The sequence below is a fragment of the Scyliorhinus torazame genome, chromosome 3, assembly GCF_047496885.1.
Source record: "Scyliorhinus torazame isolate Kashiwa2021f chromosome 3, sScyTor2.1, whole genome shotgun sequence".
NCBI lineage: Eukaryota > Metazoa > Chordata > Chondrichthyes > Carcharhiniformes > Scyliorhinidae > Scyliorhinus > Scyliorhinus torazame.
The window spans coordinates 98,802,395-98,817,637 of record NC_092709.1 but is presented as its reverse complement, the minus strand read 5'-3'; the positions used below and the strand labels follow the sequence as shown (position 1 = coordinate 98,817,637).

General features: G+C 47.6%; 1 protein-coding gene and 1 long non-coding RNA gene across 11 annotated transcripts in view; one reads left to right on the top strand and one right to left on the bottom strand.

Annotated features, from left to right (window-relative positions):
• The window catches only part of LOC140408608 (uncharacterized), a 205,094-nt gene that overhangs the window by 126,313 nt on the left and 63,538 nt on the right, over positions 1 to 15,243 (bottom strand). The gene's annotated exons all lie outside the window — the stretch shown is intronic.
• Positions 1 to 15,243, top strand: part of arfip1 (ADP-ribosylation factor interacting protein 1 (arfaptin 1)) — a 278,354-nt gene that overhangs the window by 252,667 nt on the left and 10,444 nt on the right. For all 10 annotated transcript variants that reach the window (XM_072496046.1, XM_072496042.1, XM_072496038.1 and 7 more), the window contains one exon: positions 10,007 to 10,164. In XM_072496046.1, coding sequence (XP_072352147.1) covers positions 10,007 to 10,164 — 158 coding nt within the window. The remainder of the gene's footprint in view (positions 1 to 10,006; positions 10,165 to 15,243) is intronic.

Here is a 15,243-nt window from a genome sequence, read left to right as displayed (position 1 = left end):
CCAGCCTTCATACCCCCCAGCCTTCATACCCCCCAGCCTTCATACCCCCCAGCCTTCATACCCCCCAGCCTTCATACCCCCCAGCCTTCATACCCCCCAGCCTTCATACCCCCCAGCCTTCATACCCCCCAGCCTTCATACCCCCCAGCCTTCGTACCCCCCAGCCTTCGTACCCCCCAGCCTTCGTACCCCCCAGCCTTCGTACCCCCCAGCCTTCGTACCCCCCAGCCTTCGTACCCCCCAGCCTTCGTACCCCCCAGCCTTCGTACCCCCCAGCCTTCGTACCCCCCAGCCTTCGTACCCCCCAGCCTTCGTACCCCCCAGCCTTCGTACCCCCCAGCCTTCGTACCCCCCAGCCTTCGTACCCCCCAGCCTTCGTACCCCCCAGCCTTCGTACCCCCCAGCCTTCGTACCCCCCAGCCTTCGTACCCCCCAGCCTTCGTACCCCCCAGCCTTCGTACCCCCCAGCCTTCGTACCCCCCAGCCTTCGTACCCCCCAGCCTTCGTACCCCCCAGCCTTCGTACCCCCCAGCCTTCGTACCCCCCAGCCTTCGTACCCCCCAGCCTTCGTACCCCCCAGCCTTCGTACCCCCCAGCCTTCGTACCCCCCAGCCTTCGTACCCCCCAGCCTTCGTACCCCCCAGCCTTCGTACCCCCCAGCCTTCGTACCCCCCAGCCTTCGTACCCCCCAGCCTTCGTACCCCCCAGCCTTCGTACCCCCCAGCCTTCGTACCCCCCAGCCTTCGTACCCCCCAGCCTTCGTACCCCCCAGCCTTCGTACCCCCCAGCCTTCGTACCCCCCAGCCTTCGTACCCCCCCAGCCTTCGTACCCCCCCAGCCTTCGTACCCCCCAGCCTTCGTACCCCCCAGCCTTCGTACCCCCCAGCCTTCGTACCCCCCAGCCTTCGTACCCCCCAGCCTTCATGCCCCCCACCCTTCATGCCCCCCACCCTTCATGCCCCCCACCCTTCATGCCCCCCACCCTTCATGCCCCCCACCCTTCATGCCCCCCACCCTTCATGCCCCCCACCCTTCATGCCCCCCACCCTTCATTTCCCCCCACCCTTCTTTTCCCCCCACCCTTCTTTTCCCCCCACCCTTCATTCACCTCTCCCCCCACCCTTCATTCACCTCTCCCCCCACCCTTCATTCACCTCTCCCCCCACCCTTCATTCACCTCTCCCCCACCCTTCATTCACCTCTCCCCCCACCCTTCATTCACCTCTTCCCCCCACCCTTCATTCACCTCTCCCCCCACCCTTCATTCATTCCCCCCACCCTTCATTTCCCCCCCCTTTCATGGGCATAGCCTTCGTCAGGCCCTAACCCTTACAGTGCCAACATGACATCTTGGCAGTGCCTCGTTGGCATAGTCTGGGTACCAGGTGGAATGCCATGGCACTGCCCTCAACCACCGGAGGGCTCCAACAGCCTCCGAGACCCCCAGAATGGCCTCATTCCTGGTCTTCGCTTGTGGAGATCAGTACTAATCGGTGGACGGGTGAGGTCTCACCGGTGTCTCCCGGGAGAATGCGGCCTCAGCCCAGAGGCGCATAATTAAATGAGCCGAGAGGATCACTTAAATACCATTACCTGGGTCAAGCTCAGTGAGGGTGTTATCCAGATCGTGCCGGGTCGCGGGTCAGGTGTGACTCGCGTACTGTTTTGTGCCTGGCACAAAGCCTGTTTTGGCCCTCCCCCGCGATGCTCCCAGCACAATGGAAAAGGTGCCGGCGCAATACGGTGAGAAAATAGTGCCCATTATGAATTGCTGCTGGCCACGAATGTGGGCAGTGCTTACTGAAATTCAGAGAAGAAGCACAAAATGTGCTGGAAATACTCAGCAGGTTACTCAGCATTAGTGGAAAGATAAATGTGTAACATGTCACTGACATGAAACATGTTTCTCTCTCCATAGATTCTTTTAGCCCTGCTGAGTATTTTCAGCATTTCTGTTTTTATTTCAGATTTCAGCATCTGCAGTATTTTGCTTTTGTATCCTGGAAAAACATCAGAGAACTTGCTTGGCTGTATGATTCAGACCAATAGTGGCCTCTGATGGGGATGGTTAGCTGTGGTGTGCCTGATCATTTTGATCCAACTAATTGGATATAATTTATCACTGACATTATACTTGTGGACAACTGTTCAGTAAATATGCTGAATTGCACCACCTTATTTATTGCAAAGGCATGGGATTCCATTCTCCACAAGAGAAGGGAATAGTCAGCTTCAGCAGGATGTTAGAAAGAGATTTGCCTCTCTTTTCTTGGAGAAAATTGAGCAGATTAGAATTGAGTTTGGAGTTCTGCCTCTGATGAGGTTTTTTATATTGGGCATTGGAGTAGAGATTAATTTACTAATTGGTTTAGTTGCCCCTTCTCCTTCGGTTCCCCACCAAAATCTATTGATATGTTTCTGTGTTTTGAGAAGATGAAAAAAGACCTTACGGCTCATACATACACGCCCCTTTATTCCAACTCTTTATTTCTACCATCTCAAGAGCCGAAATATTCTTTTCAACGGGTTATATATGAACATAGTACATTAGTGGTCTTACCAAAGCCTTAATCATTAATCTGGCCCCAGGTTTATACAGAACAATCCAGATGGAGGCTACAACCAAGACTCCATTTTGTTCAATGTCATATCGTTAATAGCCAATGAGTGACCACTCCCAATTTTCTCTGTTCTTATCAGCTTTATCCTCCAGCCACCCATGCAGTATCCTTTCCCTAATTGTACACATCTGGATGTTTAACCACACGTTTATCTACATTGAAAGACATTTGCCAATCTTTTGACCAATGTTGCATGTCACCTTTAAACCATGGATGTGAGCCAATGCTAAAGATTTTGAACCAATGATATAGTATTTGGTTGAATGGAATGAAGTTGTGAAATATCATTTGTTTGGTCTCAGTCCAGGTGACATTTAGGTCTTTGGATTGATGTCATTTTGAAGTAACAACTTCCCCTTAAGTCTTTCTCAAAGAGACTTGTCATACAGCCAGACTTTGAACTCGATACATTAGTTGGATGCTGACCAACTTGTACTCAGATGTGTTGACTGATGTCTTTGTTCAATACTTGTACATTAATCAAGGGAGTTGGTAAGCTCATACATGCCTTCATCTCCAGAACTGAAGTTAAGCTAAACTGCTTCCTCCACCTTTGCTCCTGGCTTAATCCTGCCACATTCTGTAGCTCTTATCCTTCCTTCCTAGCCCTCATCAGACTTCTGTATGACAGCCAACTCTTGGTCATTTCCTGCCACTGCTTCCCCCACCTCCCCCAACCCAATCTAAATCTAACTGTCGGCTGCTTAGCAGCTTTCCTCACCCGATGTTGTCCGACTTAATGAATCTTCTTCCTAATGTCTTGTTGGAACTGCTGTCTTCGTTCCCGTCTATAAGATAAATCCATCATGAACATCGACATCTCTCAAATTATTTCACCATCTCCAATTCCATTTTCCTCTCTACGATCAATGAACATGTTGCAATCCAGCTGCAATAGAGGATGTCTCCAACCACTGTTCAAAAGACTTGGAGTTTGTTTTCCATCCTGACTGCAGCTCCAAGAAAGCTCTGGTCAAAATCACCAATATCCTTCGTGACTATATCCTAAACACTTTAACTTTCTTTTATTTATTCTCGCAGCTTTTGATATGCTCATCCATTAAAGACATGCTTGTTAGGTGAATTGAACATTCTGAATTCTTCCTCTGTGTACCCGAACAGGCGCCGGAGTGTGGCAGTAGGGGCTTTTCACAGTAACTTCATTTCAGTGTAATGTAAGCCTTCTTGTGACAGTAATACAGATTATTATTATTGTGTGCCGTTCCGTCGCCTCTCTTTCAAGGTCCCTCTCATGCTTCAACTCTTTTTTAAGAATATTTTTATTCAGGACACTTTCCATTTTACAATGTACACGACAATCACACAACCTTATGCAATTTTTATAATCAACAAGCAACCGATCTATTCTCCCCCCCCCCCCCCCCCCCCCCAAACCCCGCAATTTGCAGATGACTACCAATTCTTAAAGAAGGAGAAAAACAGTCTCCACCTCGAATAGAACCCCTCCTCCCCCTTAATGACGTACTTAATTTTCTCCAGTTGCAAAAACTCCAATAGATCCTCCACCCAAGTCTTTACCCTCGGTGGCTTCGGTGCCTGCCACCCTAGTAAAATCCTCCTCTGGGCTATCAGACCAGTACGTCAGCCCTTTTCCTCTCCTGCAACTCCGGTTAATCTAAAACCCCAAATATTGCCCCCATGGGCACAGTGCCACCTTTACCCCCCAAAATCTCTGACGTAGTCTCGATAAAGGACTCCCAGAACTTCCCTAATTTAGGGCACGACCAAAACATGTGCGAGTGGTTCGTCGGTCCCCTTGAACAATGCTCACATCTGTCTTTCACCTCCATGCGTGTTTTAGTCATGTGCGTTCTTTAAATTGGATTAGGCTCATCCTCACACATGAGGTAGAGTTTATCCTGTGTAGGGCCTCACTCCATACACCCCCCCCCCCTCCCCAATGCATAGTCCAACTCTTCCTCCCATTTTCTCTATTTCTTCCAGTGAAGCTCTCTGCTTCTCTCAGCTGCCCATAAATATCAGAGATCTTCCCATTCCCTATCTCATCCAAAGACACTACCTTATCTATCAGGCAACCAGGGAAAGGTAGAAAGCTTCTTCCGAACAAAGTTCCTCACCTGTAGATACCTGAACCCATTCCTCCTCCTCCTCCCCCCCCCCCCCCCCCCCCCCGGAAGTTGAAACTTTTCCACCAGTTCCTCGAGAGTCGCAAACCTACCCTTCACAAATAAATCCCTAAACTCTACCCTCCCCCGTTCCCAGACCTTATATAAGTCCATCCCACTGGGATAATTCTGTTGTTCCCACATATTGGCATCCTTAATGACATCGACTCCATCTTAAAATGTTGCCTAAACTGGTTCCATACTTTTAAGGAGGCTATTACCACTGGACTCATAGAGTATCTGGCTGGTGAGAATAGAATAGGAGCCATCACCAATACCCTCGAACATGAAGTAATTGAGAACACGAGTAGAGTGATGGTTTCTTTTCCTCTGATGCGGAGGTTTTATTTTCATTTTTCTGTTGATTCGACAGGGTAGCAGGGGTGAAAAGTTTGTAAGGGGACGGCTGTCCCCATCCTCCTGTTACCTCGGCTGTGTTTTTTCTTTTTGTTTGTCTTTTGGGGAGGTGACCTGTTGTTTGAGATGAGTCTTTGTTTGGATGGGGGAGGGTGCTATCAGCAAGGAGCCGCCTTCACAGAATACAGAGGTGAGGATGGGGGAGCGACGGGGTGTCAGTAGGTGGAGTCTTTGGGCAGGAGTTGCCACGCTGGCAGGTGATGCTGGTGACCGTAAGTGAGGTGGGGGAAAAGGCCCAGAGAGGTGGCTGTGAGGGGGTGGGGGGAGACATGGGAGGACTTGGAACATGCGAGGGTTCAATGGACCGGTGAAAAGATCTCGGGTCTTTGTGCACCTAAAGAGTTTAAAAGCAGAGGTGGTCTTTCTGAAGGAGTCACACCTCCGCGTAAAGGACCAGGTTAGGCTAAGGAAGGGATGGGTGGGTCAGGTTTTCCACTCTGGGCTTGATTCAAAGTTGTGGGAAGTGGCAATTGTGATGAGCAAGGAAACGGTGTTTGTGAGTGCGAAGGAAGTGAGGGATCCGGGTGGGAGATATGTGATTGTGAGTGGGGTATTAGAAGGGACGCCGGTGCTCCTGGTGAATGTATATGCACCGAATTGGGACAGTGTAGGTTTTATGAGGCGGTTGCTGACAGCAATCCCGATCTGGCCACACACCAGTTGATGGGAGGAGATTTAATTGTGTCCTCGAGCAGAGGGTGGATAGGTCGAGTCCCAGGTCAATCGGTGGAATACGAATGGCAAAGGAACTGGGCGGGTTTATGGAAAAAATGGGTATGGTGGACCCGTGGCACTTCAAAAAACCAGTGGGAAGGGAGTATTCCTTTTTCTCACATGTGTATAGGGTATATTCAAGAATCAACTTTTTTGTGGTGAACCAGGAGATTTTGGTTGGGGTGGAGGGGGTAGAATACGCAGGGATAGTAATATCGGACCATGTGCCCCATTGGCTGGAGTTTCGGCTTAGAGGGGATGGGCGCAGAGGCCAGGGCGGAGACTCAATTCACGGTTGCTGGCAGATAGAGAGTTTTGTGACAAAGTGCGGGCTGTGATTAAAGATTTTGTAGAATTGAACCAAAACGGGGAGGTATCAGCAGCCATATATTGGGAAGCACCAAAAGTGCTGGTCCGAGGGGAGATTATCTCGTTCAAGGCACATGTGGATAGGGAAAGGAAGGAGAAATATGAACGGCCACTGAACAAGATAATTGAGGTAAATGGGGAGTACTCGAGGGTGTCCACCACAGAGGGATTGACGAGGAGGAAAAGATGACTGGGACAATTTGATAGGTTGATGACTGGAAGGGCGGTAGGACAGCTACATAGGGCAAGAGGGGTGCAGTGCAAATACAGGGAGAAGGCGAGTCGAATGTTAGCGCATCACTTACGGAGGCAGGCTGCGTCCAGGGAAATATTGAAGATACGGACTGGGGCAGGGGATGTGGTGTCGGAGACGGGGAAGATAAATGAGGTGTTGAGGAATTACTACAAGGAACTGTACAGGGTGGACCCGGGGGGTGAAGAGGGGATCTTGGACTGTTCTTGGACAAACTGGAGTTGGAGGAAGAGAAGAGGCAGGCGCTAGAGGAGTCCTTGGGGCTGAGGGAGGTATTGGACAGTATGAGGGCTATGAAATTAGGGCAAGCTCCGAGGCCCGATGGTTACCCAAGGAATTCTATAAGGAGTTCGCAACATACCTGGCACCACATCTCTTGGGAGCGTTTAATGAGGCATTGGGGAAGGGGGAGTTGCCAGAGACAATGACGCAGGCAACAATCACATTGATACCAAAAAAGGGAAAGGACCTGTTGGAATGTGGGTCATATAGGCCCATATCGCTGTTAAATACGGATGTGAAAGTGCTGGCTAAGTTGGTGCGGGAAGGATAGAAGGTTGTGTCCCGGGGGTGGTTGTGGAGGACCAAACAGGTTTCGTAAAGTGCAGGCAGCTTTCTGGTAATATAAGGCGGCTATTAAAAGTAAACATGACCCCATCGAGAGCCCAGGCACCGGTGGTAGTGGTGTCCATGGATGCGGAGAAGGGATTTGACCGGTTGGAGTGGCGGTACCTGTTTGAGGTCCTGGGAAGGTTCGGGTTTGGGCCAAAGTTTGTGGCATTGGTGCACCTCTCTGTACGTGGCACCGATGGTCCGCACACTCGCCAATGACATGGGTTCACGGAATTTTGAACTGCACAGGGGAACAGGGCAGGGGTGCCTGCTGTCACGCTCATATGTTCTGGGGCTGCAAAAAGGTGAGAGATTTTGGGCGGGCGTGTTCGCAGAGCTAACAAGGATAGTGGGGGAGGAGGTTGAGTTGGACCCCTTGGTGGCGATATTTGGGATATCGGAGAGACCAGAGCTGATGGAGGGGAGGAAGGCCAAAGTTGTAGCCTTCGCCTGTCTGACTGCCCAGCGAATAATTCTGTTGGCGTGTCGGTCAGTAATGCCACCAGGCTAGCGGCCTGACTGGGTGACTTAAATTACTTTCTTCGGCTGGAATTATGGGGTTCAGTGGAGACTTCAAGGAAAGGTGGAGGATGTCCGTGGCCGTGTTTTAGGAGCTGTTCGTCGGGGGGGGGGGGGGGGGGAAACATTTGTACAAACTGCATTGTTGTGTTGGGGAGTTTGTTCCCCTAATTGTTCATGTTTTGTAACCTTTTGTATAAGTTTGGACATAGTACATTTTTAAAAAAAAATAATCTTCACAACAAAAGATTTAGGTTAAAAATTGGGAGACTCTAAAATATAAGTGAGAATTTTGGAAGGACCGTTATTTTCATCGTTTGAACTCTTCCTCTCAACGATAACCTTTTCAAGTTACATTCACCCCTGGAGGATGGCTCTGACATGATACCATTTTTGGATGATTTGTACTTCACGGTGGTGGAGAGGGAGAAAGAGCAGGGGCTGGACGATCCGCTCCGGTTGGAGGAAATTATGAGGTGCATTGACTCCTGGACGGATTCCCAGTGCAATTTTATAAAAACATTTGGGTGGGTATTAGAACTCCTTCTCCCTCAGATGTCTAAATCTCCACAGATCTGCACCCCAAGCCCCACCCTGGCAGGAACTACCTTATCTTTGACTTCTGACTCATGGCCCACAGGAAGTCCACTTCAACTCTTTCTTGTCCTAATCAAACCAGTAGCTTCTTGCCTGCTCCATTCCTGGATCCCTCCTTATTTCCACATGCTGTCTATTATTAGCAAAACGGATGAAAGACGTGATAAATGATAGCTTCTTTCACAACCAGCATATCCCCACTCTACCATTATCATCAAGCCACTTCTAACTCTGGTTCCATGTGGAGTGTAGAAAGGCATGCCAGCAGTAGCACCAGGACAGCCAAAAAATAAGATGCCAACCTGGTGAAGTTACAACACAGGACTATATGCAATCTAAACAGCAGAAGTACTACACTATAAACAGCACTAAATGATCCCACAACCAACAGATCAGATCAAAGCTGTGGACCCCATCCAATCAGAAATGGTGATGGACAATTAACCAACTAACTGAAGGAGTAGGCTTCAAAAATATCCCCACTTTCATTGATGGCAGAGTCCAGCACATCAGTGTGAAAAGATATGGTTGAAGCATTTGCAACCATCTTCAGCCAGATGTGCATTATTAATCCCTGTCTTCTCCTGTGGTCCCTTGCATCACTGTTGCCAGTCTTCAGACAATTTGTTTTGTCCATACCACATCACAAAACAGCTGAAACTACTGGATGCAACAATGACTGTTGGTTCTGCAACATACGGCTGTGGTACTGAAGACCTGTGGACAAGAACTAGCCTGTTCGCTAATCACGCTGTTTTGGTCCAGCGACAACACTGGGATTTACCCGACAATGTGGAAAATTGCCCAGGTAGTCCTGTCCACAAAAGCAGGACAAATCTGGTTGACCAATTGCCATCCTCAATAGTCTGCCCTCCATCATCATCAAAATAATTCAAGGTTCTATTAGTAAAAACTGCTCTCTAATGCTCAGTTTGGATTCTGCCAGGATTGCTCAGGGCCAGGTTTTATTACAGCCTTGGTCCAAACATGAACAAAAGAGCTGAACTCCAGAGGTGAGAAAGCGTGTCCTTCTCATTAAGGCAGCATTTGACTGAGTATGGCATAAAGGAAATCCTTTATTGTCAGTGGAAATCAGGGGGGGAACTCTTCTTTAGTTGAAATCATACCTAGTGCAAAGATAGTTGTGGTTGTTGGAGACCAGTCAACTCAGTCCCATGATTTCACTGCTGGAGTTCCTCAATTGGACTATGCTTTCTTGTCTTCCGCAATGGATAACTAGATGTTTCCTCTGCTTAACTGTAATCTTGTTTAGCCCATAAACGAATTTGAAAAGAATCTTGGGACAGACAATGAAGTGTTTTTTGATATGTATTGTAATGTAGGAAAACAATATCAATAAATAGCCAGGGCTCAGAACCCCTACGTATGGTTAGAACATTCAGCCGTATTGCTCTGTTCTTCCCATAGCAGCATGGCTGCCTACTTGTCAGATATCAATTCATGGGTTAAACCAAACTTCTTCCAACTTAACATCAACTAAATTGTAGTCCGTTGTTTCATTCCAGCCGGGAACTCTGTCCCCGCCCCTCAATTTAAACAAAAGCTTTATGATTCAGTGGCCTCAATCATAGAAATGTACAAATATGTAATCATTATTATCTGTATCTTGCATTCTTCAGTGTATTGTGCTAATGCTCTAATATGACACAACACTGACTAATTGTATTTATTGATTCACGCTCTTTAGGCACTGCATAAAACCTTCATATTTCAATTTAATTCTCTTTATATTTCAGGAAGAATTTGGATACAATGCTGAAACCCAGAAATTGCTGTGTAAAAATGGGGAGACACTTCTTGGAGCAATTAATTTTTTCATTTCCAGTGTGAATACATTGGTGAACAAAACAATTGAAGACACATTAATCGCCGTTAAACATTACGAAAATGCCAGGTAACTATTGTAATGCCAAAAGGATTAAACATTTTCCATTTGAATAGAGTAATTGAAAGTTTTGCAGCTGCAATACTAAAAACAAGAGCGCATTTAAGCAGTGCCACTGTGCACTTAATTTATTCAGGAGTTGTTAAAATTCAGAAAAATGTTTTATCACCGCTTGGAATCATAGAATTTACAGTGCAGAAGGAGGCCATTCGGCCCATCAAATCTGCACCAGCCGTTGGAAAGAGCACCCTACTTAAGCCCATGCCTCCACCCTATCCCAGTAACCCCACCTAACCTTTTGGACAGTACGGGGCAATTTAGCATGGCCAATCCACCTAACCTGCACATCCTTGAACTGTGGGAGGAAACCAGAGCATCCGGAGGAAACCCATGCAGACAGGGGGAGAAAGTGCAAACACCACACAGACAGTCACCCGAGGCCGGAATTGAATCTGGGACCCTGGAGGTGTGAGGCAGCACTGCTAACTACTGTGCCACCGTGCCACCCCAACCTATCCCCATAACACATCATCCTGCATAATTCAGCTTCCCAAATTGTGCATTCTGCCTCCAATGTATAATGATCAGACTTTTCCCAATATCCACAAACACAGGCATATACTTATTATAGCTACCAGGAATACATGCACTTTTCTAACTTGTCTAAATATGATTATGGTCCTGTTTCATTCATTACTTGGGGCTTCATTTAATTTATGGGTCTCCTCCTCTTGCTGGCTCTGGGTGATGTTACATACTCTAGTCAGTATGCAGCACTGCATAGTTTTTTTTAAAGTATATTTATTCAGATTTTACATTTTAGAAATTGACACAAAGCTATAAAACAATATTATACGCAAAAAATGCAGGGAGGGGGGGGAATGGAACATGGAAATCAGTATCCAACCGACACCCCCAACTTCTCATGCAGCTTTCCGAGACACACCACCAAGGCGGAGAGCCAGCCACCAATTAATAAGGGATGAACCACACCTACCTTAGGGAGAGAAACAAACAGGATATCTGCTAAGTACAGCTTTCATCCCATCCCCAAAACTGCCTGCAACCGGGGACCAAACTCAGCCTCACCAGGTCTTCTTCATCCCCCCTCATAGGCGCCCTCAGAAGGGGGCACGTCCGATCCCTGGGCAACATGATACCAGCCGCAGCACCTGACCTGCCCTAACCCAGCACCATCCAAAAGTAAAACTCCGGAAATTATGTCCCCAGGACCTTCCGCATGACCCCAAAACCCATACCACGCCGAGTCTGCACCCACCAAACTCCACCCAGGGCAATGCACCACCCCTACTCACACACAAGGAGGAAAAGGATAATCATTCTAAACCTAGCCAGAAGGAGATCCCAGTACAGGCGAAGACGAACTGTCCAGACACCACTAATAGGATGTTCCTCCCCAGCCACCCGAGAACCGCCACTCACTCCACCGAGCCAGACCCGCATTAAGAGACGCACAATGCGCTCACAGCTGAAAAAAGGAACAAACAAGAAACCCTCAAGGAGGGGAAGGCCAACCAACTCACGGTAACCACCATCTTATAAAGGATATCCAGGGTCACTCTCATCCCCAATCCTACTTCAACCTGCACTAATAACAGACAAGCTTAAATTCAAATCTAAAGAAAAAAGAAAAATCTGAAACGGATTAGCTCCAACTGGGGGAACTATCATCAATCACAGTGAGGACGATCTAATCCTACCAACCTCAGCCTCCACTCCTGTCCCCATTCCGACTCCGCTCATCATCCTTTCCAATGAGAAGGGGGTGATAACGAAGAACATCCAGCTGCAGGGCAGTCCTCAGGTTAAAGACATATTCCAGGTAGCAAGAAAAAAGCAAAAGACAAGGACAAAGCAGGATCAACAAACACTTTTCAGGATCTCTTGAGGATTCCGACGAAGCACAAGACATCATTCCTTCAACCACGCCTTCTCACCAAGGTGGTCTACACTGGACGCTGGCCAGGGGAGTGGCTCAACTAGTTTGGCCACCTCCAACCCCTCACGATGAGCATCAGGACCAGTGATCAGTGGGCCAGACAGACCCCTGGTCTCGAAGACAGGATACGTTGTGCTCCATCAAAACTGATACACCCAGCCTCCAGATCAAGATCACTGAACCATGGCAGCCAATCCTCAAACTCACTCGGAAACTGTTCCCCACCTCTCGCCAGGGGCTGGGCCCATGGGTAAACCCACTTGATCTCCTTTTCCCAAACCCTTCAGGGTGGATGACAAGCCATGCAACGGGAACTCGACGGTATGGCGGCAGACACCCACAGGGAAATACCTCTCTAAAATATAAGAATCTCCTTGTGCGCCTCCATTAAGGTACTCCGCGAATCTTGGAAGTGAGCCCTGACGACCTGCACTGCAGACCTGAGATTTTCAGCAAGGCACAATCTCTGTTGGCAACCAACATCCGATACACACAGCGCTGCCAAGGCGAAAGCCCACTCGAGCAACAATGCCACAGCAAGCAGGGTCCCACCCCAGCCGCCACAAATTAATGAGGATTTTAACATTTTATCTCGGCTTTTTCTCACAAAGACACCTACCAAACACTTGCTGGGGCACAGCACAAGCCACTGTAACCCAAGTAAAGACAAATACGAAATGTGTACTCGGATGAAAAGACGGATTAAAAGATGAACAGAGCGAGAGCTCGCATAAAGGCAGCTGCTCCCATGCTCATATCACGTGACCCACAGCACTGCAAATTGATGCTGAATGTCCATCCTGTAGGATTATTTATGATGAAATTGTTGCTTCAAGTTTGAATAATAATCCAGAATTGATTACCAGAGATATTTTTTGCCCAAACAAGTAGAAAATCACAACAAATACTAGCTTAGGAGAACATTTCAAATAATAAAAGCGCTTCCTTCATGATGTATGACCTCTATCACCTTGTTTAAGACCAAACTTGCAATGCAGTGTTGTAACACGAGACATGCACTTCAGTCTACAGCAAGGGTCAAAGTGTTTTGTACAACGCATTGTTCATGTTGACTGAATACTTGTTTGATTGGCAGTTTTGTTTAAGTAGCGATATTTAGTTATCTATGGTGGCTTCGAATTGGTCATGTTGTCTCAACATGGGGATTGAACATTGTTTAACTTTCCCACGGTATAAAGTACATATTTCCCCAGTTGAATATAATTTTTAAATTTTCAGTCATTCCAAAACTATAATTATTTAATTTCCTTCCCTCTGCTATTTTCAACCCTACCATCCTATGAAGGAGCTTACTCGTTTGGATATGGCTGTATTGGCACACAGCATCCTCAGGAACCTTGCTTAAATGTTTAATATTCATGTGTGGCCTTGAAGATGAATGTCAACAGGGTATTCTGTGAAACTGCATGACATGTCTAATCTAGTGTGATCTTTTTCAGTCCCTCTTGGTTCCTTCTGTCTCCCTCTGTTTCAACGCCGCCCCCAACCCCCCCAATCCTCTCTCTGTCCTCATCTTCCAGCGTCAAGCCATGATGCCTTTCTGTTCCCCTTCTCAAGTTTCTCCCTTTCCACCACAAGCCATCTTTACTCCTGCCTTCCTTTTCTCCTGAAAGTGTTCAGGCATGTATCCCCCCTAAACAAGGCTGTAGCTGTCCTTTGTGCCTCACTCATTCTCTAACAACCCCATTATGGTAGTTGTTTCTGTCTTCTTAAGTGCTGTAATTCCAACTGCCCAACCTGATCTCTTAACGGTTCATGCCAAGTATGCCCCCTGGAGCTAATGTCATCAATCTCCTTTCCATCACAACATCATTCCCTCAGACTCTGGCAGCATGTCAACAATCACTGCACATATCTGCATTTTCCTCCAGAACGCTCACTTACAGCAAAGATCCTTTCCATCCATAATCTTAATATGGCTTATTAACTTACTGGTTTTGACTAAAAGAGGGTGATGACACATTGCCTCTTACTGGCTGTACTTCCTCCCGTGTATTGCCAAAAACATTTCAGTAGTAGTGTGGCTCTTATTAACAAGTCACACACTGGCCTCTTTTCCCCTAATCCTCCATATTATCTTTTTCTCCCATCAAGCACTTCACCCCTCACTTCTCCATTAAAATCTTCATTGCTGCCTCCTCCCACCTCTCTCAGCTCCACTCTGAGTTTTTGTCAAAGATATTCTCCCAGCCTCTGCACTGTGACTCCTAATTCTCTGTGAATTCAGTCTTCAGCTTTTGCTCTGCATCCTACCTCACGGCCTCTCTACTGTGGTTTTAATTGGTGCTCCGGCCACACCTTTGTATTCTTCACAATCCTTGTTCTGTTTCAATTCCACTTCATTCTGCATCAGCCCCTGGAAAGAACTTCTCTCCCCAAGTCATTTTAAACTTTTTTTCTTATATATCTTTTTTTTAAATTTAGAGTGCCCAATTCATTTTTTTCCAATTAAGGGGCAATTTAGCATGGCCAATCCACCTAGCCTGCACATCTTTGGGTTGTGGGGGTGAAACCCATGCAAACAGTGGGAGAATGTGCAAACTCCACACACAGTGACCCAGAGCCGGGATCAAACCTGGGACCTCGGCGCCGTGAGGCAGCAGGCTAATCACTGCACCACGGTGCTGCCTTTTTCTTGTATATCAGTGATGTGGAGATGCCGGCGTTGGACTGGGGTGAGCACAGTAAGAAGTCTTACAACACCAGGTTAAAGTCCAACAGGTTTGTTTCGATGTCACTAGCTTTCGTAGCGCTGTTCCTTCCTCAGGTGAATGTATCTGAACGTAGCCAGAATCTTTCTAGCCAAGGCTTTATTTCCATCCTTAACGGTTAGAAAGTTCACCAAGATTCCAGCCTCTTTATACTGCTCTTTCTTATCTACCCCTTGAAGACATCTCCTATAGGCACCAAGCCCATTTGTGCATGTATATCATCTAACTCTGGGCCAAATTCTCCGCCGCACGATGTGGAGGAGAATCGACCAGCCGAGCTGGGGTAAAAACGGGATCCGGGTTCCTGTTAGCGATGCTCCAGTCCCCCACTAGTGACGGGATCAGGGTTCCCGGCCGCACGCCAGTAGGAGGATGCAAATTGATGCAAATGGATCG